The 21,440-nt window shown below is 28.6% G+C and overlaps 4 protein-coding genes across 6 annotated transcripts; all 4 read right to left on the bottom strand.

Moving 5' to 3' along the window:
• Nucleotides 1-35: 35 nt before the first annotated feature.
• On the bottom strand, nucleotides 36-3,821 carry LOC111042250 (palmitoyltransferase ZDHHC6-like). Its single transcript, XM_022326796.1, has 9 exons — nucleotides 3,615-3,821; nucleotides 3,368-3,549; nucleotides 3,221-3,305; nucleotides 2,996-3,155; nucleotides 2,790-2,907; nucleotides 2,542-2,679; nucleotides 1,004-1,069; nucleotides 294-481; nucleotides 36-235 (listed from the first exon to the last, which is right to left on the bottom strand). The coding sequence occupies exons 1-9, from the start codon at nucleotides 3,676-3,678 to the stop codon at nucleotides 127-129; spliced, it is 1,110 nt and encodes a 369-aa protein (XP_022182488.1). The 5' UTR covers nucleotides 3,679-3,821; the 3' UTR covers nucleotides 36-126.
• Nucleotides 3,822-6,604: 2,783 nt separating this feature from the next.
• Nucleotides 6,605-11,884, bottom strand: LOC111042249 (importin subunit alpha-1-like). Of its 2 annotated transcripts, XM_022326795.1 has the most exons (11): nucleotides 11,765-11,884; nucleotides 11,533-11,619; nucleotides 9,423-9,524; nucleotides 8,938-9,094; nucleotides 8,692-8,848; nucleotides 8,235-8,629; nucleotides 7,984-8,159; nucleotides 7,725-7,907; nucleotides 7,082-7,264; nucleotides 6,873-7,016; nucleotides 6,605-6,790 (listed from the first exon to the last, which is right to left on the bottom strand). In XM_022326795.1, the coding sequence occupies exons 3-11, from the start codon at nucleotides 9,492-9,494 to the stop codon at nucleotides 6,713-6,715; spliced, it is 1,545 nt and encodes a 514-aa protein (XP_022182487.1). In that variant the 5' UTR covers nucleotides 9,495-9,524; nucleotides 11,533-11,619; nucleotides 11,765-11,884; the 3' UTR covers nucleotides 6,605-6,712. The 2 variants fall into 2 exon arrangements, with proteins under 2 accessions (XP_022182487.1, XP_022182486.1); XM_022326794.1 differs by having other exon boundaries at nucleotides 11,533-11,864.
• A 3,084-nt stretch (nucleotides 11,885-14,968) lies between these two features.
• Nucleotides 14,969-15,799, bottom strand: LOC111042251 (small nuclear ribonucleoprotein Sm D3). Its single transcript, XM_022326797.1, has 3 exons — nucleotides 15,578-15,799; nucleotides 15,302-15,488; nucleotides 14,969-15,217 (listed from the first exon to the last, which is right to left on the bottom strand). The coding sequence occupies exons 1-3, from the start codon at nucleotides 15,701-15,703 to the stop codon at nucleotides 15,114-15,116; spliced, it is 417 nt and encodes a 138-aa protein (XP_022182489.1). The 5' UTR covers nucleotides 15,704-15,799; the 3' UTR covers nucleotides 14,969-15,113.
• A 1,717-nt stretch (nucleotides 15,800-17,516) lies between these two features.
• LOC111042248 (vesicle transport protein SFT2A) lies at nucleotides 17,517-20,529 on the bottom strand. Of its 2 annotated transcripts, XM_022326792.1 has the most exons (6): nucleotides 20,261-20,529; nucleotides 20,064-20,145; nucleotides 19,054-19,080; nucleotides 18,484-18,662; nucleotides 18,300-18,417; nucleotides 17,517-18,231 (listed from the first exon to the last, which is right to left on the bottom strand). In XM_022326792.1, the coding sequence occupies exons 2-6, from the start codon at nucleotides 20,130-20,132 to the stop codon at nucleotides 18,103-18,105; spliced, it is 522 nt and encodes a 173-aa protein (XP_022182484.1). In that variant the 5' UTR covers nucleotides 20,133-20,145; nucleotides 20,261-20,529; the 3' UTR covers nucleotides 17,517-18,102. The 2 variants fall into 2 exon arrangements, with proteins under 2 accessions (XP_022182484.1, XP_022182485.1); XM_022326793.1 differs by lacking the exon at nucleotides 19,054-19,080.
• Between the last annotated feature and the right edge of the window lie 911 nt (nucleotides 20,530-21,440).

Genomic DNA, 21,440 nt, shown 5'->3' on the forward strand with positions numbered 1-21,440 from the left:
TTAATTTTAATAAAAATATTACAAATCATTTTTTACAGACACTTAAAACAATTCAAATAACACAAATCCGGTAAAATATAATATACACCAATATAAATAGCAAAAGAAATTGTCATTTAAAAAAGTTTATTTGTCTTTCTTCAATGTACCAGGTATTGAATACACACAAGGTTTTGGAAACCATCCTCGTACTCGAGTACCATCGGAAACCTTCTTATGACCATACATCCAATATCTGATACAAACATTTTAACTGTTAATTTGAGATAAAATGTTATGACAAAATATCTTACTTTCGAAATCTAGTGACTTGAACAATCTCACCAACATTCAATGGCATTCGTGTTTCGTCAGTCCATGGTATTTGACAACAAACACATACACCAAACATTAATGGAAACCATCTGCCGTTGTATTCTTTAATTACTACCATAGGTTGTTTCCATGATTCTTTAATTAATTTTTGTTCTAACTGCTCAATCTTTAAAAATTATAAAATTTAATACAATTGTACGTAGTTATGCCGGGCTGTATGAAGAATCACTAAACATTTAACAAATCAATAGTGAACTAATGATCCCTTAAACATATTGGCCAATGATTGGTCCATAAAATTGTATTGGGCTGTTAAATTGATAACTTTTTCATGCAACCCGGTATTAGTATGTTCATCTATTCAAGAAACAGTAATGCTGGGTATGTTATCTAACAATTATAATAAAAACCAAAAGTAATTTTGCAAAAGCCTCATTAATTATTTATAATCATTCTAATGCAGTAAAACTCATCCAACAGACCCTTACCAAAATACAATAAGTTTTTTTGGAAATGGAGACATATGGTATTGGAAAGTGTCTGTTAGCTGTATTTTACTGTATTATAAATGATAATAAATAAGCAATGGAGCTTTATAAGTTCTTATCAAATTAACACTACTGGTTACTTCTTACAATTACTTTTGGGTATTATTAAACAAAACATGTAATTTGATCTTTTAGCTTACCGTTAAATCATATTCACCACATTCACTACGCACTGCCCAGTGAATACCATCGTCTTTGGAAAAAAACTAATAGTAAAATAACAAACAAAAAAATTATCAGGAATTTATAATATGCATTCAAACCAAATGGAAAAAGTTAAGATTTTATATTAAAACTAGCCGATCCCATGCACTTTGTTGCCCTTTAAAAATACCAACTCTATATGAGACTGGATGGTGATAATGCAAGCAGTACATTATGCCTGCCTGCTGTGGATTGCGGACCCCACTTTATGTAAATAATATGTTATATTTTTATTTTTATTGCGGACAAGCAGATGAGCGGCTATAAGTGCAACTCAGCCACCTTGGTAGGCAATGTGCGAAAATTCAGTTGTATGCATGCTTATACCTGATCTGCCCGATAAGCCACGGCAGGCAACCAATAAACAAAATAAAATACCAATTTTTACTAAAAATATATACTTCTCCTATAAGCAATTGCATCCGTATATAAACAAATAATTCCTTCGTAAATCTTAAAATTCCTGTTTGAGCAACTCCCCGGGTCAGACCTATTGGGTCCAATTGTGAATCTAAACCATCCAGGGTGTCACCCAAACGCATACAAAAAAATTCATTCAAACGGTCCAGCTGTTAAGGAAGAGTTCAGTGACATACACATTCACAGTAGAGTTATATATACAGTGTGATCCAACAAGTATGCTCACCCCCCTTTTTTCCTATAATAATAATGTTTTTCAAAATCTGATTTTTGGAATCTTTAAATACACTCAAAGACCATATTTTCATATTCTTGAGATTTTTGTGCCACATAAGGAGTGTCGTGAACCTTTGTTTTTCAAATGACAATACCACTTTTTTTCTTTAAATTATTATGCGGATAATTTTTTTGAGAATTTTGATGTATCAAAATCAAAATTCGAACGAGTGGTTTTCTACTTATCGGACAATTTGTACTGAGAATAATAGTCCATAATAGGGATATGCTTATACAGTTCTACACATGGAATAAGAAAAATAACTAAATAAATCAAGAAGGATTTTACTTGCTATTTACTCAGGTGTTTGACTGAATAAATATAAAATGACGTATTATTTTATATTATGTGTATAGACAATAGATAACAACTTATACTGTATAAGCATATCCTATATTATAAACTATACCATCTTTAGCACAAAATGTGTAATAACTAAAAAACTACCTGTTCGAATTTTGATTTCAATACATTAAAATTCTCAAACAAATTATATACTAAATAATTTACAGTAAAAAAGTGGGGGTTCCCACTTAAAAAACAAAAGTTTGTATCGCCACAGGACACTCCTAGTGTGGTACAAAAATCTCAAGAATATGAAAATATGGTCTTTGAGTATATTTAAAGATTCCATAAATCAGATTTTGAAAAACTTCATTATTAAAGAAAAAAAGGGGGTGAGCATACTTGTTGGATCATCCTGTATAAAGATGACAGGTACCCAAAACTAGTTAGTTACAGTATGTACGATTACATTTTTACAAAATATGTACTTACTGCTTTGATATTATTTAATTTCCCTAAATTGTATGGATATATAAATGGTGGCAAATTCCGATCTTGTTCACGCCTTGATATTGCTTTTCCCACAATCCAGTCTTCAATATTCGTACAATTTTTCAGCACATATTTCATCTATTGAATTAATACATTATGTACAACAAAATATTACAATTATAAGTTATAAAACAAATTATATTAGGTAAATAGGTATTTATTTAAATAATTACTTAATATTCACTCACTTGTATAAAAAATAGTAAACTGAGTGTGAGGATTAAACATATAGCTAATCCAAATGCTGTAAGCCATAAAAGGGTTAACTTTAATGGAAAATATACCAATACCCGATGCCCATATTGCCTGTTTAAGTATACAATACAAAATAAAATATATAAGATCAAAACTAATTTAATCTATTATTAATTACAAAAACTAAAAACTTACTTACGCGAGTACAAGCAACAGGGTCTTGAGTAATAATGTGGATGATTGAATGGATGCTACTATAGATACAAAAATAAATATCACAAACGATGGATGATTTGCATGGCCTACACAAGTGTTCAACCACGGACAATGATGATCCATTTTTAATACACAACGGTTACCTAAATTAATGATTTTAAAATATATAAAACAGATAGTGAGAGTTTAAAATATTTCATATTAGTACACTTATGACAATGATGAACACGGGGCGCTTTGTACCCATCACATATTGTACAAAACTGCAAATACTGTTGGTCTTCTTCAAATTCCTGTGAAACCAAAATTCAAGTTTAGTTTTTTGTGTGATAGAAAAATTGTAATTGTATAGTACTGGTTTCCATTTGAGTGGAAGAAATCCTGGTCCAACAATAACACTTTTCAAATAACATGAAAAGCTGATGACAAATAATGTCAACAAAAGTACGTTATTGAGAAATCCTCCCAATGAACCAAAACATGGCCACCACATTTCCGTAAAATATAACGTTGTCAGTGTTACAAATTTGTAAATTACTGAAATACACCAAACATTTAATAATAACACCTTTAGGTACTCAAGCCAATATTTAAAAACTTACTAATTGACAAAATTGGTCCCCAGTGGACAAATCTTGTCAAAGATGATTGACGTACGGGAGGCATTTTGAGCAGGTCGATAACTTTCCATTAATTAGATATAATGTTCATGATGGCAAAGTACAAATAAATAGTTAAAGAAACCTTTTAAGTTTAAAGTTTTAATAAATCGTTGTATTTAAATATAAAAAAATTTTAAGTACAAATGATAGATTATCCATAATCTATTATCAACATACAATGATAATAGAATTAGTGTTAAGAGGACGTCTCATCAAAATAATAATATGTACATAGGTAGTAGGTATGTGGGTAGTAGGTACTCTAACAATTTCCTTTAAAAATACGATTGCGTGTTCCAAAAATATGAGTTTCTGAATACTGAGGGGTTTTATTGTAAAAACACCCATTGTTGTAGAGGAGATTACATTTTGGAAATGTAAGAGGCCCAATTTTTGATTATTTAAATTTTCAACCCTCAAAATAACTGTCGAAAAAGTAAAATAACAGGCATTATTCCACATGAAATATTTTACTAAGTTATACAGATATCAAATTCGGGTTTCTTATTACTTATTAGTTATTACTTAAGTTTATTACATATTTCATGATTATTGTTATTTTATTCTCAACCATTTCTGTTTATTCACAATGTTAAAGTTATGAAAATTAGTGAAAATAATATTGCTCAATTTTGACGATTGTTTTCTCAACATGTTTGAAAAGGTAATAATGATGCATATTTGAGGGTACTATTATTTTAAGTCAGGTTTCACCATCATACATTTTTTATTAAAATTTTATACAATATAATTTTAAATATTAAATTAAATATACAGGTTTCTTAGGGGGATTGGATGCCGACCAGTGAAATACGTGTGCAATAAGTGGTGATAACTTTACACACTAGTACACTTCCTACAATATTAAAAATTGTGTATGTATATTTTACATTTTTAAAAACTGTTCCTTTTTTACCTACTGCCGTTGTAAACAGCTCAAAATAAGCTTTTGTTCGATAAAAAATAATTATTATATTAAACACAATTTTTAATTTTAGTTATAAATTACTTTTGAAGTAGATTTTAGTTAATACAAGCAATGTATTAAAAGTTATTAAAGTTTAACTTAAAAATATCAGATTTTGAAAGTGCTACTTATAACTTTTATTTTCAATGATATCAAACAAATAAAAACGCTACGACATATTATCTTCTATATCGTGTATAAGCTTTTGGCGTCTCTAATGACTGAGTTGTTCTATCTCGTAGAAAACAGTTTTTGCTATGCTGTACATTTGTAACACAAAGACAACACATGCATGTGTAGCATCCTCTTAATTTAAGGGTCAAATTCAACATCGAAAAATTTAAACTTGAAAAAATAAATGTGACTTTTTGGTGAACTTTTTTTGGTATAAGTACACAACGTATGAAGAATATAGTGTTAAATCATTCAATTTTAGGTATAAAAAGAAATTTTTTTTACGAATTTGTAACTCAAAATGCAGATTTTTGTGACACCGAATTTTGTCAAAATTCTTACTTTAAGCAATTATAAAAAAATATTTAAAAGGTAAATAAATAAAAAAATAGAAATATTTTGATATTGGTGAATACATATTTTCGATATTTTTTAATTTTATAATATGAACAACTTATGAATTAATTATGATTAACCTTGTATACAATTACAATTGTTCAACTTTTTGATCTGAAGATATCTACATTAAGTAGAAAAAAAACTACATAAAATCGAAAAAGTCATAGGCAAAACATATCTAAAATACCTAGCTCAAAAAGTATAAAAAAATGTAAGAAAAATTTCGTGTAGATATGTATGTACGGTTATTCACTTTTAAATTGTCTAATAAATAATTTAATTGTTGAAAGAAATTAATGGTGATTAAATTGGTAAATTGTGAGTGGCCTGTATACATTTCAATCTCCCAGACTGCATTTGGTGCCCACTCCTACAGTCCTACATGGATGCAAACAAACCAAGAACGGTCCAGAATCTCTGAATAGAGGGGGCACTTAAATTCAAAAATATAGAAAAAAATTTTTATGAGCGAAAGGGGCACTTTCCCCCCTCTGGACATTCTTGGTCTTATCAAAAAATAAAGTTACGACACAGTTAAAATTCTCATCTATTCATGGTGAACATTTGGTTTCTCAGTTATAACTTTACTGTAGTCTTCTCAGAGCAAAACAGTTTTTTATATCTTATCTAAGACGGAGATAACACATGTGTTTATAGCGTCCTTTTAACTATTTCTCCTCAATCAAGTTTTGATACTTAGTTGTAATTCAAAAATGAATAATTGTGGATACTTGACATTTTCCCAAAATACTTATATTTAAATAAGTATTTTCTTTACGTACATTGAGTACCTAATAACCTGCTAATAAAAAAACTAATAGCCAAATATTGAAGTTTACTACATCCATATATTGATTTAAAAAGGAATTTTGCATCAGATTGTAATCATCAGCACTCAGAATATAGAGGTTGGTAATATGAATAAAATTAAACATCAATTTTTTTCAAAAATTAAGTGTTACATAATTACTTTAAAGTACAAACAGGAAAAATATTTTTTGACAAATAGAAATTTATGGAGACAAAAATTAATTAATAGTTTGTAATTAAAAGAATCATTCTCATGTATGATTTGGTAAACACAGACACACAGTATAGTAAGTAAAAAGAATAGTAGCAGCAGTTGTAATAAAATATTTTACACTTTTAAAATTAATACTTAATAACACTTAAACTGTAAATGTATGAAATTTCACAACATGTCAAATAAAATTGATTCTAAAAAGAATTTTTATTTTAAATAACATAAAACTTAAGTATAGGCATATAATATGTACTGGCATTAAAAACAATGAAGGTACATTATATTCAGGAGATAAGTATATAATATATAAATTTGTATAAAAAATAACTAGTTGAAAACTCTATAGGTAATTTGATAACATAAAAATAAATGTAATGATTTTAATACACAAAAATAATTGAATGAAAAATAAGAACTGGTAAATTTTATATCAATTTTAAGTTACACTTAATTTATGAGATGTATATTCCCTTGTCAATGATCAATGCTGAACAAACTGCCCGAACTCATATCGTGTGGAATTATACCCAAGTCAAATTCTTGAGTTTCATCCTAAATTATAAATGAAAAAAAAATTATGGATTTTTAGTGAACAGGTGAAATAATCTGCGAAGATAATTAATGTGAAACTAACCTCTCCTTGAAAATATTTCTCTACTATATTGAATGACATTTCATAAATTTTTTGAGAAGAATGATTCTGCAATGCTTCCAGGTGATCTAATCCACTTGCCTCTTCAATTAACATACAAAGTTTGCCTCGGGTGCATTCAGATTTCTTAAATGCACAAAACACTGCTGTTAGAATATGTGACATAATGTAATATAGAAACTGTATCTTACTTCTAATAGTTGATTAAGACCTTCCAGTACTATCTCTATCATTCTATCATCTGGAGATCGTAATAAGCCACAATAAGGTTCTAATATTCCAATATCAATCAGATGAGATTTCTGAGCATCTGAACCACCACTAAATAGATTGTTTATGGCCCAAGCTGCTTCTTTTTGTACTTTGACATCTCCCTATTACATTTATATATTTTACAATATTATGCTTTAAGTTACAAATGGGTAATTATACTATTAATACTACTAAACTAGGTAGTTAATGGAACAGTGCAAACACAACAATAATGTTATAAATAATAAATACAATGAAAAATAATAATAATAAATAATAATGTTAAGTTTAATAAATCCAAGTACTTTCAATGCTCTCTAATTAACAGAAAAGTTTATGTGATTTCCAAAAGAAAGAGAGGAGTAGAATATCCCTATGTCTTCAAAAATTGAAGCAGTCATAATTAAGTCAACTTGAGAGCCAGATTATACACTTGTAGAAATATCAGAAAAAGATATACTGCAATACACAAGTTATAGTTGATAACTCTTGTTGGGCCGGAATTGGTGTTGTTCAGAGATAAGTAATTAGATTGTACATTTTAAAAACCTATTCAATTGAAATTCATAACATTGAACTTACACGTCGTAGAGCTCTAATTAAAACTGGCAATAGATTATGATCAATAGCTGCTTGAATTTGTTCTACACTACCAGCCATCACATTTGATAACAACCAAGCAGCATCTTTCACAACAGGAATACGCCTGTGATTTAATAGACTATGGAGGTATTTAAGTATACCATGATCCAATGCATGTTTTGTCTACACAAATATCATAAACGATTAAATAATGAAAATAAAAAATTACATTTAATATAACATAAGTTATTTAACTTACTTGTACATCATTACCAGACACAATATTTCCAACTACTCGTAGTGCAGGTATAAGAATAGAAGTGTCATCAACTTCTAAATATTTTAAAATTGCCCTCAATGTACCTGCTTCAATAATTACTTGAATTTTTTCATTGCTCCCATCAGTCAAGTATGATAAAGCCCAACAAGCATTAGCTAACACATACAAATAGATATTAATATAATAATATTTGATAAATATTATTTAGTAGTATTTCAGTATTTACTTACATATAACCTGAGAATCATTATGACTCAACATTCTAACCAACAATGGAATAGATGGAAGTAAATAATTAAAATTTGGAGGAGGAGTTTTGCTGCGACAAAGATTTGATAGTGTCCATACTATGTTCTGTTGTGCAGTTACTTGTTGTGTTGTTTCTAATAAGCTGTTTAAAATTGGTACAATACCATTGGATAATACAATATCCCTAAGTTGGGGTCCATCACCTGCAATATTTCCTAATGCCCAAACGGCTTGTTCCATCACACGTATATCTGGTGATTTGAGCAAATTAATAAGTAAAGGGACTGCACCCTCATTAACTATACAAATGGTGTTTTCTGATGATCCTGATGCTACGTTAGTCAATATCCAAGAACATTCATATTGGAAATCGGTACTGTAAAAAATTCCTATAGTTAAAATCATTGAAGATTTATGAATCCCTAATACCCATCATACTTATTATTATATTTTGGAGTTAAGAAATCCATCAACATTGGTAAAATTCCAGCTTTAATAAAGTCATCAATGGGAGCACATTTCCTAGAACTTAACATCTTACGAGCATATTTTAAGCAATTCAATTTCTTTACTGCTGATGATTGCTTTTTTAAACCTTGATACATTATATAATAAATAAAAATTGTTAGCAATAAAAACATTCAGTAAATAATATGATATTGAGAAAAATAAATTTTAATTCACCTTCTTTTATATCATCAATTGTCAATTCAACTTCAGGTTTTATTTCTAATTCATCATCATGGGCATCTAAAACTATATTTCTATGCTTTTTCAATTGTTCATCACGTGATTTTTTTCGCAACTCAATAGTTACATCATTACGTTTATGACGTAAATCCTAGTAAACATCATAAATTATAATTGATGAAATGACAGTACCTTTTAAATTAGTTTTATTTATAAAAAACCAATACAATTTTATCAACATAAGTTTTTTTTTCAAATGGAATGAAACATAAAAACATATTTGAATGGAGATTGCTAAAATACTGATGAAAGTATAAACAAATCTGTATAAATTGATTGCAAATAAAAATGTGCATAAACAAAAATTGTGTGAACATTTATATTTAGTTGGATGGCTGACTCACCTAAGCTTTACTTACCTAAATATCCAATAACAATATAATAATGAAATTATTAATAATAATATATTAGATTTTTACCTCATAATACTTATTTCTATCCTGGTATATATCAAAACCACGGCTATTAAGAAGTGTTTTTTTCACAGGCATTTTTAATTTTGATGATTCCAGGTTTAGAGTCTACAAAAAAAAAATACATTCATTAAATTGATGTAATAAATAAACCAAACAAATATAAATATATATACCTACCATATTATTTTAGATAAATAATACAATAGAAGAAAAAATTAATTGATTAATAATATGAACTCTAGATAATTATTAATTGTAATCTATGAAGTAATAACACAATAAATAATAATAATACCCAATACAGTAACTTAGGTACCTATATCAACCTAGAACTTTAAATCATCTAAAAAGTTTGGAATATGCTTTTTCTTGATTGTAATTACTTATTAGTTGCGTTTAACTAAATTTTAATTTTTCATCAGGCTTTTGTGTATTTTACAGAAAACCTTTACAACTTCTTTTCACATTCTAGCTGAAGTTCCAAATTCTAGTCACATTTTAATAAGTCCATATACGATATACCCAGCAGTTCATCAAAATGTTAAAATCCCCATCATTGCTTATTTTTATTTGACATGGACAAATCATTCAAACAAATCCATCACCCTAATGGTAAGAGTATTTTATTAACTTAAATTTTACCCTTACTTGTACCTAATCTAATAATTTAGAAAAATATTCCCATGCTGTAGAAGTGTAGACAATTATAGTGATACAAAATGTAATAAAAACATTAAAAATATTGTGTTTCTGTATATATGTATTACCTATGTCACAAACAGAATGAAAATCCATCAGAGTTTATGTAACTACCTACCCATTATGTACCTACTTTAAATTAATTAACATTTTAAAATTTTAAAAATTCAGCATCTCAATAATTCTAAATTAAAATAAAGAGCCAAAAGCCGTCAACTAAGTACCCGCTTTACTGTACAGCAATGTCAAGTGTACCTAAACATTAAGTAGATTACTGTAATAGATGTGATCAATAATTTAATTCCAATTAAATGATAAATCTTAGTTTAAAATGAAAAATGGTTCAAAGCAAAGTCGAACTTTTAGGTAACTGAGGTTACAAAAAAATTATTATAAAAATAATATTTAAATTAAAAAAATTGGTTTGGTTTTTTAAATGATACCTAACATTTTTAATTTCATATTCAGAAGCAGAATATTAATCTAAGTATTTCAATCTTTAAAGATCAAATTTCAGACAAGAAGTTCTGTATAGGTAACTACTTTTTAAGCATTTAAAGTTTAGAAGAGCAGAGTAGTAAAATTCTATTCCGCTCATTACAAATTTACAACTTTAAATGGTCATAGTTTAAAATACTCAGAATAATATTCTGCTTTAGTGCTTTATAATATGAAATTTAAAATGTACCTGCCTATGGTCTTTCGAAAACTAAAAAAACTTTCCAACTATGAAGATAAAAACAGTAAGAAAAACTTTAAAAAAAAAATAGAACTTTTCAAAATAATGAGAGTACAGATGAGAGTAGACACCTAAATAGATCATTCTGAATCCATACGATTATGGGTAATATATATAAAAAAAACAGATATAATTAATAAATACCTACCTACCTATTAAAATCAAAACAATACATTTTAACTATAAATTTCTTCCCGATAACTAAAATCAAAAATTGAATAATAACAAGCAATAAATCTAAAACTTTCGTAAGAATTTTATTTTAGAGATTATAGAATATAGAATGTTGTGAATACCACGTGCTTATAGGCGTCGCTATAATACACACAAAGTTATATTTATAACAATTTAAATAGTTCAGTGGGGAATACATACTAAGACTTTTTCATAGATCATAGTACTTCGTACTTCAGAAATTGAAAAATTGTTTTTTTTTACGAGGTCTTTCATTCTATCGACAACATTATACATTAATTTTTGAATGTTATACAAAACAGCTTAACGTATCTGACATCTGTAACTAAAACAGGAAACAAGTTTCCACTGGCCAATTAATACTAACAATTTACATCGTCTCTGTATTTACATTTTTTATTTTTTTATTTATTAACGGTTCCTACAATAGAGAAAAATTCTAACACACGAAATGTAGTCAAAATCGGAACAAATACTTACTAGATAATTCGTTTCCTAGTATTCTGGTGGTAATTTGTAGGATTAAGTCTAAGAATGGACCGCGATTACTAGTACAAAACTGAAAAACTAAAAAAACAAAATGGGTGATACTCGATACAACCTACAACGACAAAGTTACTAATTTATTTCAAATAATAATAAAATTTAATGATTTCTTATAATCTATTTTTTAATCGAGAATAGGCTAGAGATCGAATTAAATTAACTGTACAATGTTGCAAGTCTTGATGCCTGTTGGTCGAATAATGAATTTATAGATCACTGCGGAGAACTGAGAAGACAGTGGACATTACCAAGTATATAACTACAGTCACGGGCCACTATCAACTAGCCATATTATATAATACATAATAATATGATTATTATTTTACTAACGACCAAAAATTCCCGATCATTTTAGCTATTGTTAACCTCTATTAAAAATGAAAAAATAAAAGATCATGCCGTTGCCATAGACCTGCAGCCCAGTACGTGTATATACTATATTTTATTTCTCGAGTCTCTACGCTAGTCAGCCGGTGTCGGCGGATAAACCAATCTATTTATTGTTGAATTCTTAATAATAATATGATAATATTTCTACTATATAGTATAATATATAGCTGTTTATATATCTGTTTGAAGTTCGAATCGTAGCCCGCAGGTTGCACTTTGCATGCAGTCATATATAGCAAAAACTACAACACTGCCGTCACACTGCGCGATGCAATTCTTCTCTTTAATATACATCGTGATTCAAATGGACCTTAGTCTTTACTCTTTTGTACCCAAAAAAGCATTAGTTCAAAAAAAGCTTGTATCAAATGTTGGTGCATGGATGAATATATTTCAAAATATTTCGTATCTTTTTGAGCTATTTAAATTCATTATCGATTTTTTCGACATCGATAAAAATTGTTCGCTTGGTGAAAACGCTTGAAAATTTGATCATAAATCGAAAACAATAATTTTAAAATATTTTATATTTACAATAACATTTTGACAAAATTAGATATTTATAAGTAGAATAACAATTTTTCATTAAACGATTTTAGTTTTTTTCTTGTAATATAAAAAGTTATATCGGAATTCGGTATTATTCGTGAGGACCAAAAATGTATTTTACTTAATATGTTATTTTATAATTTTCATGGTGAGATTTTCATTAATTTTAAATCGCCTATTTATACCTCGAAGTTCGAACCTATGCACACCGCTCAACGTCTACAGCATGAACTAAGATATACTAAGTATATCTATATCTTAGTTCATGGTAACTGGTGTGAGTCGGTCATCGGTAGGTGCTACTTGGTCCCCACTACCCAGGTCCCAAGTAAATTAAAGTGGCAGTGGCACCTATTAATCACCAAATACTATAAATGACAATACGAGACAAGTAGACAACTAGTGTCAAAAATCTCGACATAACGACAACATGTACCCCCGATGGAACTATGGAAAGCTAGCCAGGACAGGTCGTTTAGTATACTACAAAAAGGTTCGGTACATATATTTAGGTATGACAAATTTGTCATGTAATTAGGTAAAAGAAAAAATATGCTGTGATGCACAATCTAACTACAAATAGTAATAATATAAATTTCAACTAAATCATTTACCTGATGAAATAATTAATAAATTATCTTCTAAATATCAAAATCGGCAAAATATTCGCAAAATACATCGGTAAATATATTATTTTAAATATTGTTATACTTACATTTATATAGGAATTTAATTAGTTAAGATGGTTAATACCCGGGTAATTAAGCTGAGAAATCATAATAATATATTATATTATATATATGACGGTAGTGATACTAGGTACCTAATTATAATCACTGCATTTTTTTTAAATGTTGTTACAAAAAAAAAAAAAAAACGGAAAAACCAAAAAAAAAAAAAATAGTGGTAGTGAATTAACGGAAAAGGTCCCAATTTTTTACCCAAATTCAGGTGTAGGATTTGAATATTCACTGTAACACTTCAGGGGACCCTGTTTTCTACAATTATTAACATTATTTGTTCCGTATTGTCATAATACATAGTATTTGCTACTGCCTACTACCAGTTGAGTTTGACTCAAAAGTGAAAAGTTAAGACACATATCAATATATTATGTAATGGTACGTCGCTGACCGACTATCATTGATTATTAAAAATATATATAATAATCATTTCTTCCCGTACATGAGTGTACGACATGTTTATTTTATAGTAACGAAGACTAACAATCAACAACATTAATTGTTTCGGTCCTAGTCAGATGACAAGTCTTAACAACCTACCGGGGGCGTCTTTCACAGTAAAAAAATGGAGTAACAACTAACAGCATCTTGAATAATATTTTTTAATCAATTAAACGTCGTTTAATGCAACCTGGGAGCTGCAGTAGATAGATCGCAGATAACATAATCTAATTGGTGGGTTAACCACTCGCTACAACTTAATAAAGCGGTATTTAACTAACAGTTAACTAAATGAACAAATAAAATTGAAGATAATTAAATTAATAATAAACTAACCTATATATTTATTTTTACGAGGAATGTATTCATTTATAAGCAATGCCTAACTTATAACTTTCTAGTATATTAAAATGTAAACAGTTCAATAAAATAGATAGGTCTCGTATTCCAATAACAGACTTGACTTCTAGAGGAAATTTATCAAAGAACAATTTGTTGGGTTCAATGAATACATGAATCTGATCTTGAATGAATATAATGAAGTTAAAACTGAAGTTGACCCACATAGACCGGTTGGAAGCATATTTTGAAAAATACATTATGACATTTTATATTAAATATAGGTTAAAAACAATAACTGCCTGAATAAAAAAATATACTTATTATATTCAGGTAATACAGATTTGAAATGAAAAAAATTTACAATTTTAAAATTATTTCAAAATTGAAATAGGTACCCAGAAAAATCTAGGAGATGGTGTTTAGAGGCCCTAACATGTGGATCGCAAAATTTTAATAGCGTCGTAGGGAGATTAAAACCAATTCAAAAAATTACATATTATATGCCGTCCATTAGTAAGACTGAGACAAAAAACACATGGGTAGATCCTTAAACAATTAATAATGTATCTAGTATCTACTACCTATACTATTGTACCACTGTACCATATGTAAAAATATAGTAAACATTTTATAAGATCGAATTCGCCATAGTTCAGCAGTAATTATCTAAAATGTTATCATCATAAATATTTATTTTTGAAATATAATAATTATAATTAAATCTTCGTTTATGCAAATAAATAAAATACAATCGGTTAAATCTGTATACTTTTATAATTTATTTCAGTATTATCATAAGTGAATTAAATTTTATTTTTAAAGTTGAGGCTTTGAATACGTTATTTTTATAAGTATTTTATATAGTATAATTATTATATCGTTCAATTGTGTAAATAATACACACATTTTGTGTGAAATGTATTTATTTCAAAATTATTTGAACACATTCATGTTATATAATATATTTAAATTGAAGTGATCTTTTAGGACCTTTTATAAACCTTAAAAGAGAAGTAGGTATTATGTTTACAATTTATATCATTTATAAGATTAACGTCTTTGATTCCATGATCCAGCTGCTGGAGGACCGCCGCGTCCCATGGGTGGCCCTCCCCGACCCATTGGAGGACCGCCACGTCCTCTACCTCGTCCAACTAAAATATGAGAATAATGATTAATATTAAACATACAAGTTATATAGTTAATTCCTCAACAAAAATAAAACAATCAATGGATACCTGATGACCGTATCATTCCACTCTTCCCGCGTCCTGCTGCTCCGCCCATAGTCATTTTACTTTTAAACATAGGAGCATTCCGAAGCATGTCTGGGAGTATAATGAATCGCACTTTTGAACCTCTCACATACACATTTTCCATCTGGGCAACACGTCCATCTCTATAAGTAACTGTCACATGCGATACCTGTATGACATTACAATTTTCTTATTCAGCACAAGTACATAATGAACTATTTAAAAGATCAATACTCTAATTTGTTTTTAACACAATACCTGACAGTTCATGTTGTCTTCAGCCTCAATAAGCTTACCACGATAAACTTCGCCATCAATCGTTTCGCAAGTGACGATGTGCCCCTCGGCTTCGTGCAACACTTTAATAGGAACACCAATAGACATCACGTAGTGGATATTTAACGGTCTGACGTGAAAGATGAAACTACGAAAGTGAAACAATTTAACAAATAAAAGATAAATAGAAACGGAAGTAGTCGCTACTGTAGTTGTCTTATTGTCTGTTAACGTTTCAGCGTCCAACGCGTATCTGTTAATTTTCGCGTCCTATGCTGTGATTGGTACAAATATTGATAAACCACGGACTAAAATATTATAATTTACTATAGCATGGAATCGAGAGAGATCTCGGCGGCCGGCAAAATTTCTAATAACATTTTCTGTGATAATGGAATTAACCTCAAAACAATTACTTATCAAAATATGTATACAGTTTAGCCACATAAATACGATATCTGGTGTAACCCGCGGATTTTTAAAACAGTAACATTTCAGGTCACCCGACGTACCTGACGACTGACATCGTCTTTTTCGCTTGCTGTAGCCTGTAATGGATGGCGTAATGCTGTATACATTTTAATAATCAATTGATCAGTTGCTGTCCCGGCTTAAAATGCTTATGGTAATTAGTAATTTTTCACAATTTACTACTTAGATACTTACCTATTAGTCTAAATCTAAAATGTTTACAAGAATTGAGATCTGCAGTGTATTATAATTTATAATACTATATAACTCCTTTCTTAAATCATGGTAAGTCGTATAAAATATAGCGTATATAGGTGTAGACTTTATGTAAACGACTGACAAGTGATGAATAGTGATGACTGATGACCGACAAGTACTCAGTAGTGTGTAGGTATCATGAAAAAAATAGGTGTTGCTCTAATTATTTTAGGTGACCTACCCCTCATAAATTCATAATACTGTTCTACCAATCTATTAATTGAATAGTTTGGGCTCTATAATGGTATACCAATTTAAATGTTTTAAATATTTAAGGCAGTGGCGTATTTAGGATTTCTTTGACATGGGAACACATTTTTTTGATGCCCCCTTCTCCACCACCAGTTTTTTTATCGCATGGCAATTTTTTTCACCCATAAAAAAACTTACAACACATGTGTAAAGTTTGCTAACAGTTTGCTCCTCATGCCCCCCTCCTAAATACGCCACTGATGTAAGGCACAAGGTATGAAAGATAGTGTTTTACATTTAAATAATCAATGTTACATCCACGTAATGTACACAAACATATTAAAATTGAGAACAAATTGCATCAACAGCACAGAACCTGATAAAGTGATAATTAATGTTTTAAACTAAAATACGATTAAAAACTGGGGGGGCCCTAATTTTGATAATTTTAAATACTTTACTGGCCTTGAGCAATTAAAAATTATTTTTCTTAAACAACTTGTTCTTATGATTCAATTGATGGTGTAAAAATTGTTTTCCGGAAACAAATTATCTTAGAAATTAAAGCCGTTTCAATTTTGAGATTGTATAATATTTCCCCAACCTGTTTTTTAAAAGTAATTTCTCATTGAACTATAGTTTTATTAATATTATCGTATAATAGCTTTATATTTGTGGATGGTGTTATTCAAGTTATCTTGTAAAACAACTATTCACACAATATTATTGTTGACTGTCATAATTAATCAAATTTCTACATCTTTCAACTCTAATGCAAAAGAAATAAACAATTTTTAAAACCACATACAAAAATAAAATAAAAACTCGATTAATAAATTTTTGAATTTATTTATATTTTTTAAGTTTTTTTTACCGATTAATCATTACACAGTTAACATATTTGTAAAAATGGAATATTCTATTTTCTGTTTATTAATAACATAACTAAAAAACATAATCATAAATATAGTAAAAAACATAAGATAATTATTGCTTACAATTAAACTTAACTTAATAACATTACCAAATTAAATTGACATAGTATCATAATTAATTGACATAATACAATACAATAATTGACATAGTTTAGTTAGTGGACATTTGTATGTAAAAAAATTCAGGTTACAATCATTTAGCTATAAAAAAAATAGAAATATTTCTCTTAAACAATAACAATAAATCAGATTCTATAGGAAGACATTAATTATAATTATAACAGTATCATATAACATTATTTATCTCGTTAGTTATTGTTTCTTAGCTAAAGTTCACAATATATTTAATTAATTAAGTTTATGTAAATACTATATTTTTAATAAATGCTTGTATTAAAAAATACCCATAATAGTATTAATAACAACAGTGTATAAGCTACACACATAAATGATGACTTGGTGGATAACTGAGTTCACTTAAAACGCTAAATAGTTAAGTATAAATTTCAACAAATTGACGTACAGGAATACAATCAGCATAACAAAGCGATAGATATCATAGTGTCTATTTCATATACTATCATCTATGATAACAATTTTAGTTAACCATTAATTTGAATATAATTGATATATTAAATTTAAAACAATGAATTATGCCATGATTGTAGACATTGAACTTTTTATGGCATCTCTAGCGTAAGGTATGTAAGACAATGAGTACCATGTCAATGCGAGAAATTGAAAAATGATGCAAAGAAAGGTTAATGGAGCGTTTTTCATCTGAAATTATCAAAATACAAAATTACTATAACTACTAATTCAAGGAAAAATTCTAATATGTAACTTACACCAACTGCAGCGACTAATGTAAGGACAATCATCGCAAGAGCAATAATGGTTGCAACAACTCTAGAGGACGAAAACATTTTTTTTATTTGTTTAACAGGACCCATCAAAAAGCAAGTACTGAAAATTAATTAAATACATGTATATAAAATTATAATATTTTTTTAAAATTGTATTGTATTTTACCTAAGAAGTGATGTAATATTCCCGAGTGTATAAAAAATTCCAAATACAGCCATTCTTCTATGTAGAGGCAATACTAATGCTGTGGCACCCAATAATGAAAAAAAAATTCCAATTACAAAGCATGCAATAAATCCTTTTATACGAGTAGACCATTCTAACGATGACATTTGATTAACATTCTGCAAGCATAAATTATAAAATTACTATACAAGTACTTTATCTAAACATTTGTCATACATTAGGGTTAAATGTTGTTAAATAAAAATAATAGTAAATAAATATATCATAAATGAGGTAATAATTATTAAAAAAGCTACAAATTTTCAAATACTAATAAATATTTTAATTATTATTTATAACATGTTGACATGTTGATAAATATTTAACACAATCGAAAGTATGGATTGGAATAAAATCGAATAGTATCTGAACTATCAGGATACATAAATCCAATTATCCAAATTAACAAATTATTCTATTTGATCAAATTATATTAATCTCAATTAATTGTTACTAATAGATAATAATAATGATAGTTATGTAACACTAATATATAATTTCAATAATCACATTTTTAGAATCCAGGTACTTCCATTTCTATTGAGATAGAACATACAATATTATCCAAATATTGTATGTGTCATCCAAGAAAAATAAATAAATTAATAAGTTATAAAAAAATCATATATTTCTTAAAATAAATAATCAATAATACATAAAATACTAGAGTTATATATACTATATTAGTACACAGAGTCAATTTTGTATAGTGAGACACTCATTATTTTAAAAACTATGAATATATAAGTAGAGTGGCATCGGAGTAATAAATCAGAAGAATGTTGATTCACAACACCGTTTATCTAAACTTAAAATACTTTAACTAATTAACTACTGAATCAAAATTAAATGTTTAATCATCAAATTACTTCAAATAATATTCTCATTTGATATTTAAATGTATGATTTTATTCAAAAAAAGTAAATACTTAAAAAATTATAATGATTGTAAATTGTAATAATATATCAATATTACTTCTATCTTTGTAATAAAAGCATTTAAAAAAAATCATTCTGTATACAAATTTGAATAGTAGATAAGATATACTTTAACATAGGCATTAATGAAATCCTATAGTAAGTTTTAGAAAAATGTATTATACAGAATGTTTCAAGCTTAAGGTAAATAATAACTATGTATGTGCGAAGTGACTAAACTAGCTCCCTGTATCAAAAATATACGGTTATACTATGGACAATATACCCAATATAGATAACTATTCTGTAACTTGATTTTATAAATGCTGTCCACCTTAAAGTTGACATTCTGTAAGTCAATTTTCTAAAACTCGCTTCAATACCCATTACACATAGTGATGACTGATGTTTATAACTGGTTTATAAACTAATGTACATGTCCAACATCCTCTTCCAACCAAAATATGACAAATACTATAATGGCTATCAAAAGTAAATTGTGAAGATATTGTTAAATATGTTAACAAAGGTAATATTGTTTTGACTGTAATCAATAACACAACATAAAAATATTGATCACAACAAGATTAATATTTACTTACAGGCAAAATTCCAGTGGAGCTATCATTGTCTCGGTCTTGGCCACTCAAGGCTTTCCGTAACATGTCCATATTGAAATTTTGTCTATAAAACAAAACAAATTTTATGATACTCTCATAGATATTACTGTAACTCGTAAAAAGTATATGGAAATTTAGGCACAAATCTTGTATCAAATAAAATTTAAGAAATACTATACCTTGTGAAATTGTTTATAGGACAAAATTAAATAAACTTAACCTGCACAACCGCAAATAATAATAATAATATGTAACCAGTAGTAGTAGTTTAAACGTATAAAATACAATCAAGAACGTTGACGACGTTTTACGTGACCGCGTAATGTGTACGGTTTTTATTTTATTTTGGAGTTATAAATTTATATTATAAATTTTTTATCTCGAGAAAATAGGAAAACAATTGTTTTACGTTGTCAAAAAATATTGTTAAGCGCTGATAAGAGATAAGGACCAAGCCACACAACCCGGGGCGCAACCTGTCGTGTCGGAAAACATCGACGCCCGACGAGGCGACGCGAATACGCGATTCCGATCACGGCGTATGCGGCGGCGGCAGTAGTGTGCAGTACACTCCCTCCTCAGGCGCAATCGTTACCCCACTGCCGCTCCGGACGTCTTCATCGTCTGCAGTCGATCTGTCTGCTCCGATTTGTATTTGCTATTCATTAATATTATTTGGTGCCTTATTGGTCCCCCCCAGTCGGTAGTCACTACTTACCGGTTTAGTACGGTAGTAGCCGTCGAGTAGACCCGTCCTACGTTTTGGGCTTGTCGGTACCCGCTTGTGCGTGTCGCCTCCCAACACTCGCCCGTCGTTATAAATACCAAAAATAGACGTGCGCGATCGATTATTATAATATGCCGTGTAGCGGACGATCCGAAATGTGTCGAATACATCGAAATTAACCTGCGTTTAGACCTTGAACGGTTGTGCGTATTGTTATTTGTTATCATCGCACAAACAATTCGATTAAACCCGTCGCAAATAATAATAAAACTACATATTTACTCGGTCGTGCCATACACATAATAGGTACTTATATTATAATATTTCGTAGTATAAAAAAAAATGTATAAATTATGCAAGAGTATTGCACTTGTCAATTTTGTGCGAGTACTGCATTCTGCGACCATGTGCAATCTACTCGGTACTCGATAACAATAATTTTATTTATATTTTAGTAAAATACGCCCGAGTTGTTTTTATAATTATTGCGAATCGCTCCTATTAATCAGTGCAGTTTGTATGTTATAACTCGATTAATGTTTTTTTATTTTTAAATTGTGTTTGTAGTTTGAGCGATTCTTTAGACATTTATGGGATGTAAATCGAGCAAAAGTACGTCTAAAGCTGTACAC

This window comes from Myzus persicae, unplaced genomic scaffold (assembly GCF_001856785.1).
Source record: "Myzus persicae strain clone G006 unplaced genomic scaffold, MPER_G0061.0, whole genome shotgun sequence".
Taxonomy (NCBI): domain Eukaryota; kingdom Metazoa; phylum Arthropoda; class Insecta; order Hemiptera; family Aphididae; genus Myzus; species Myzus persicae.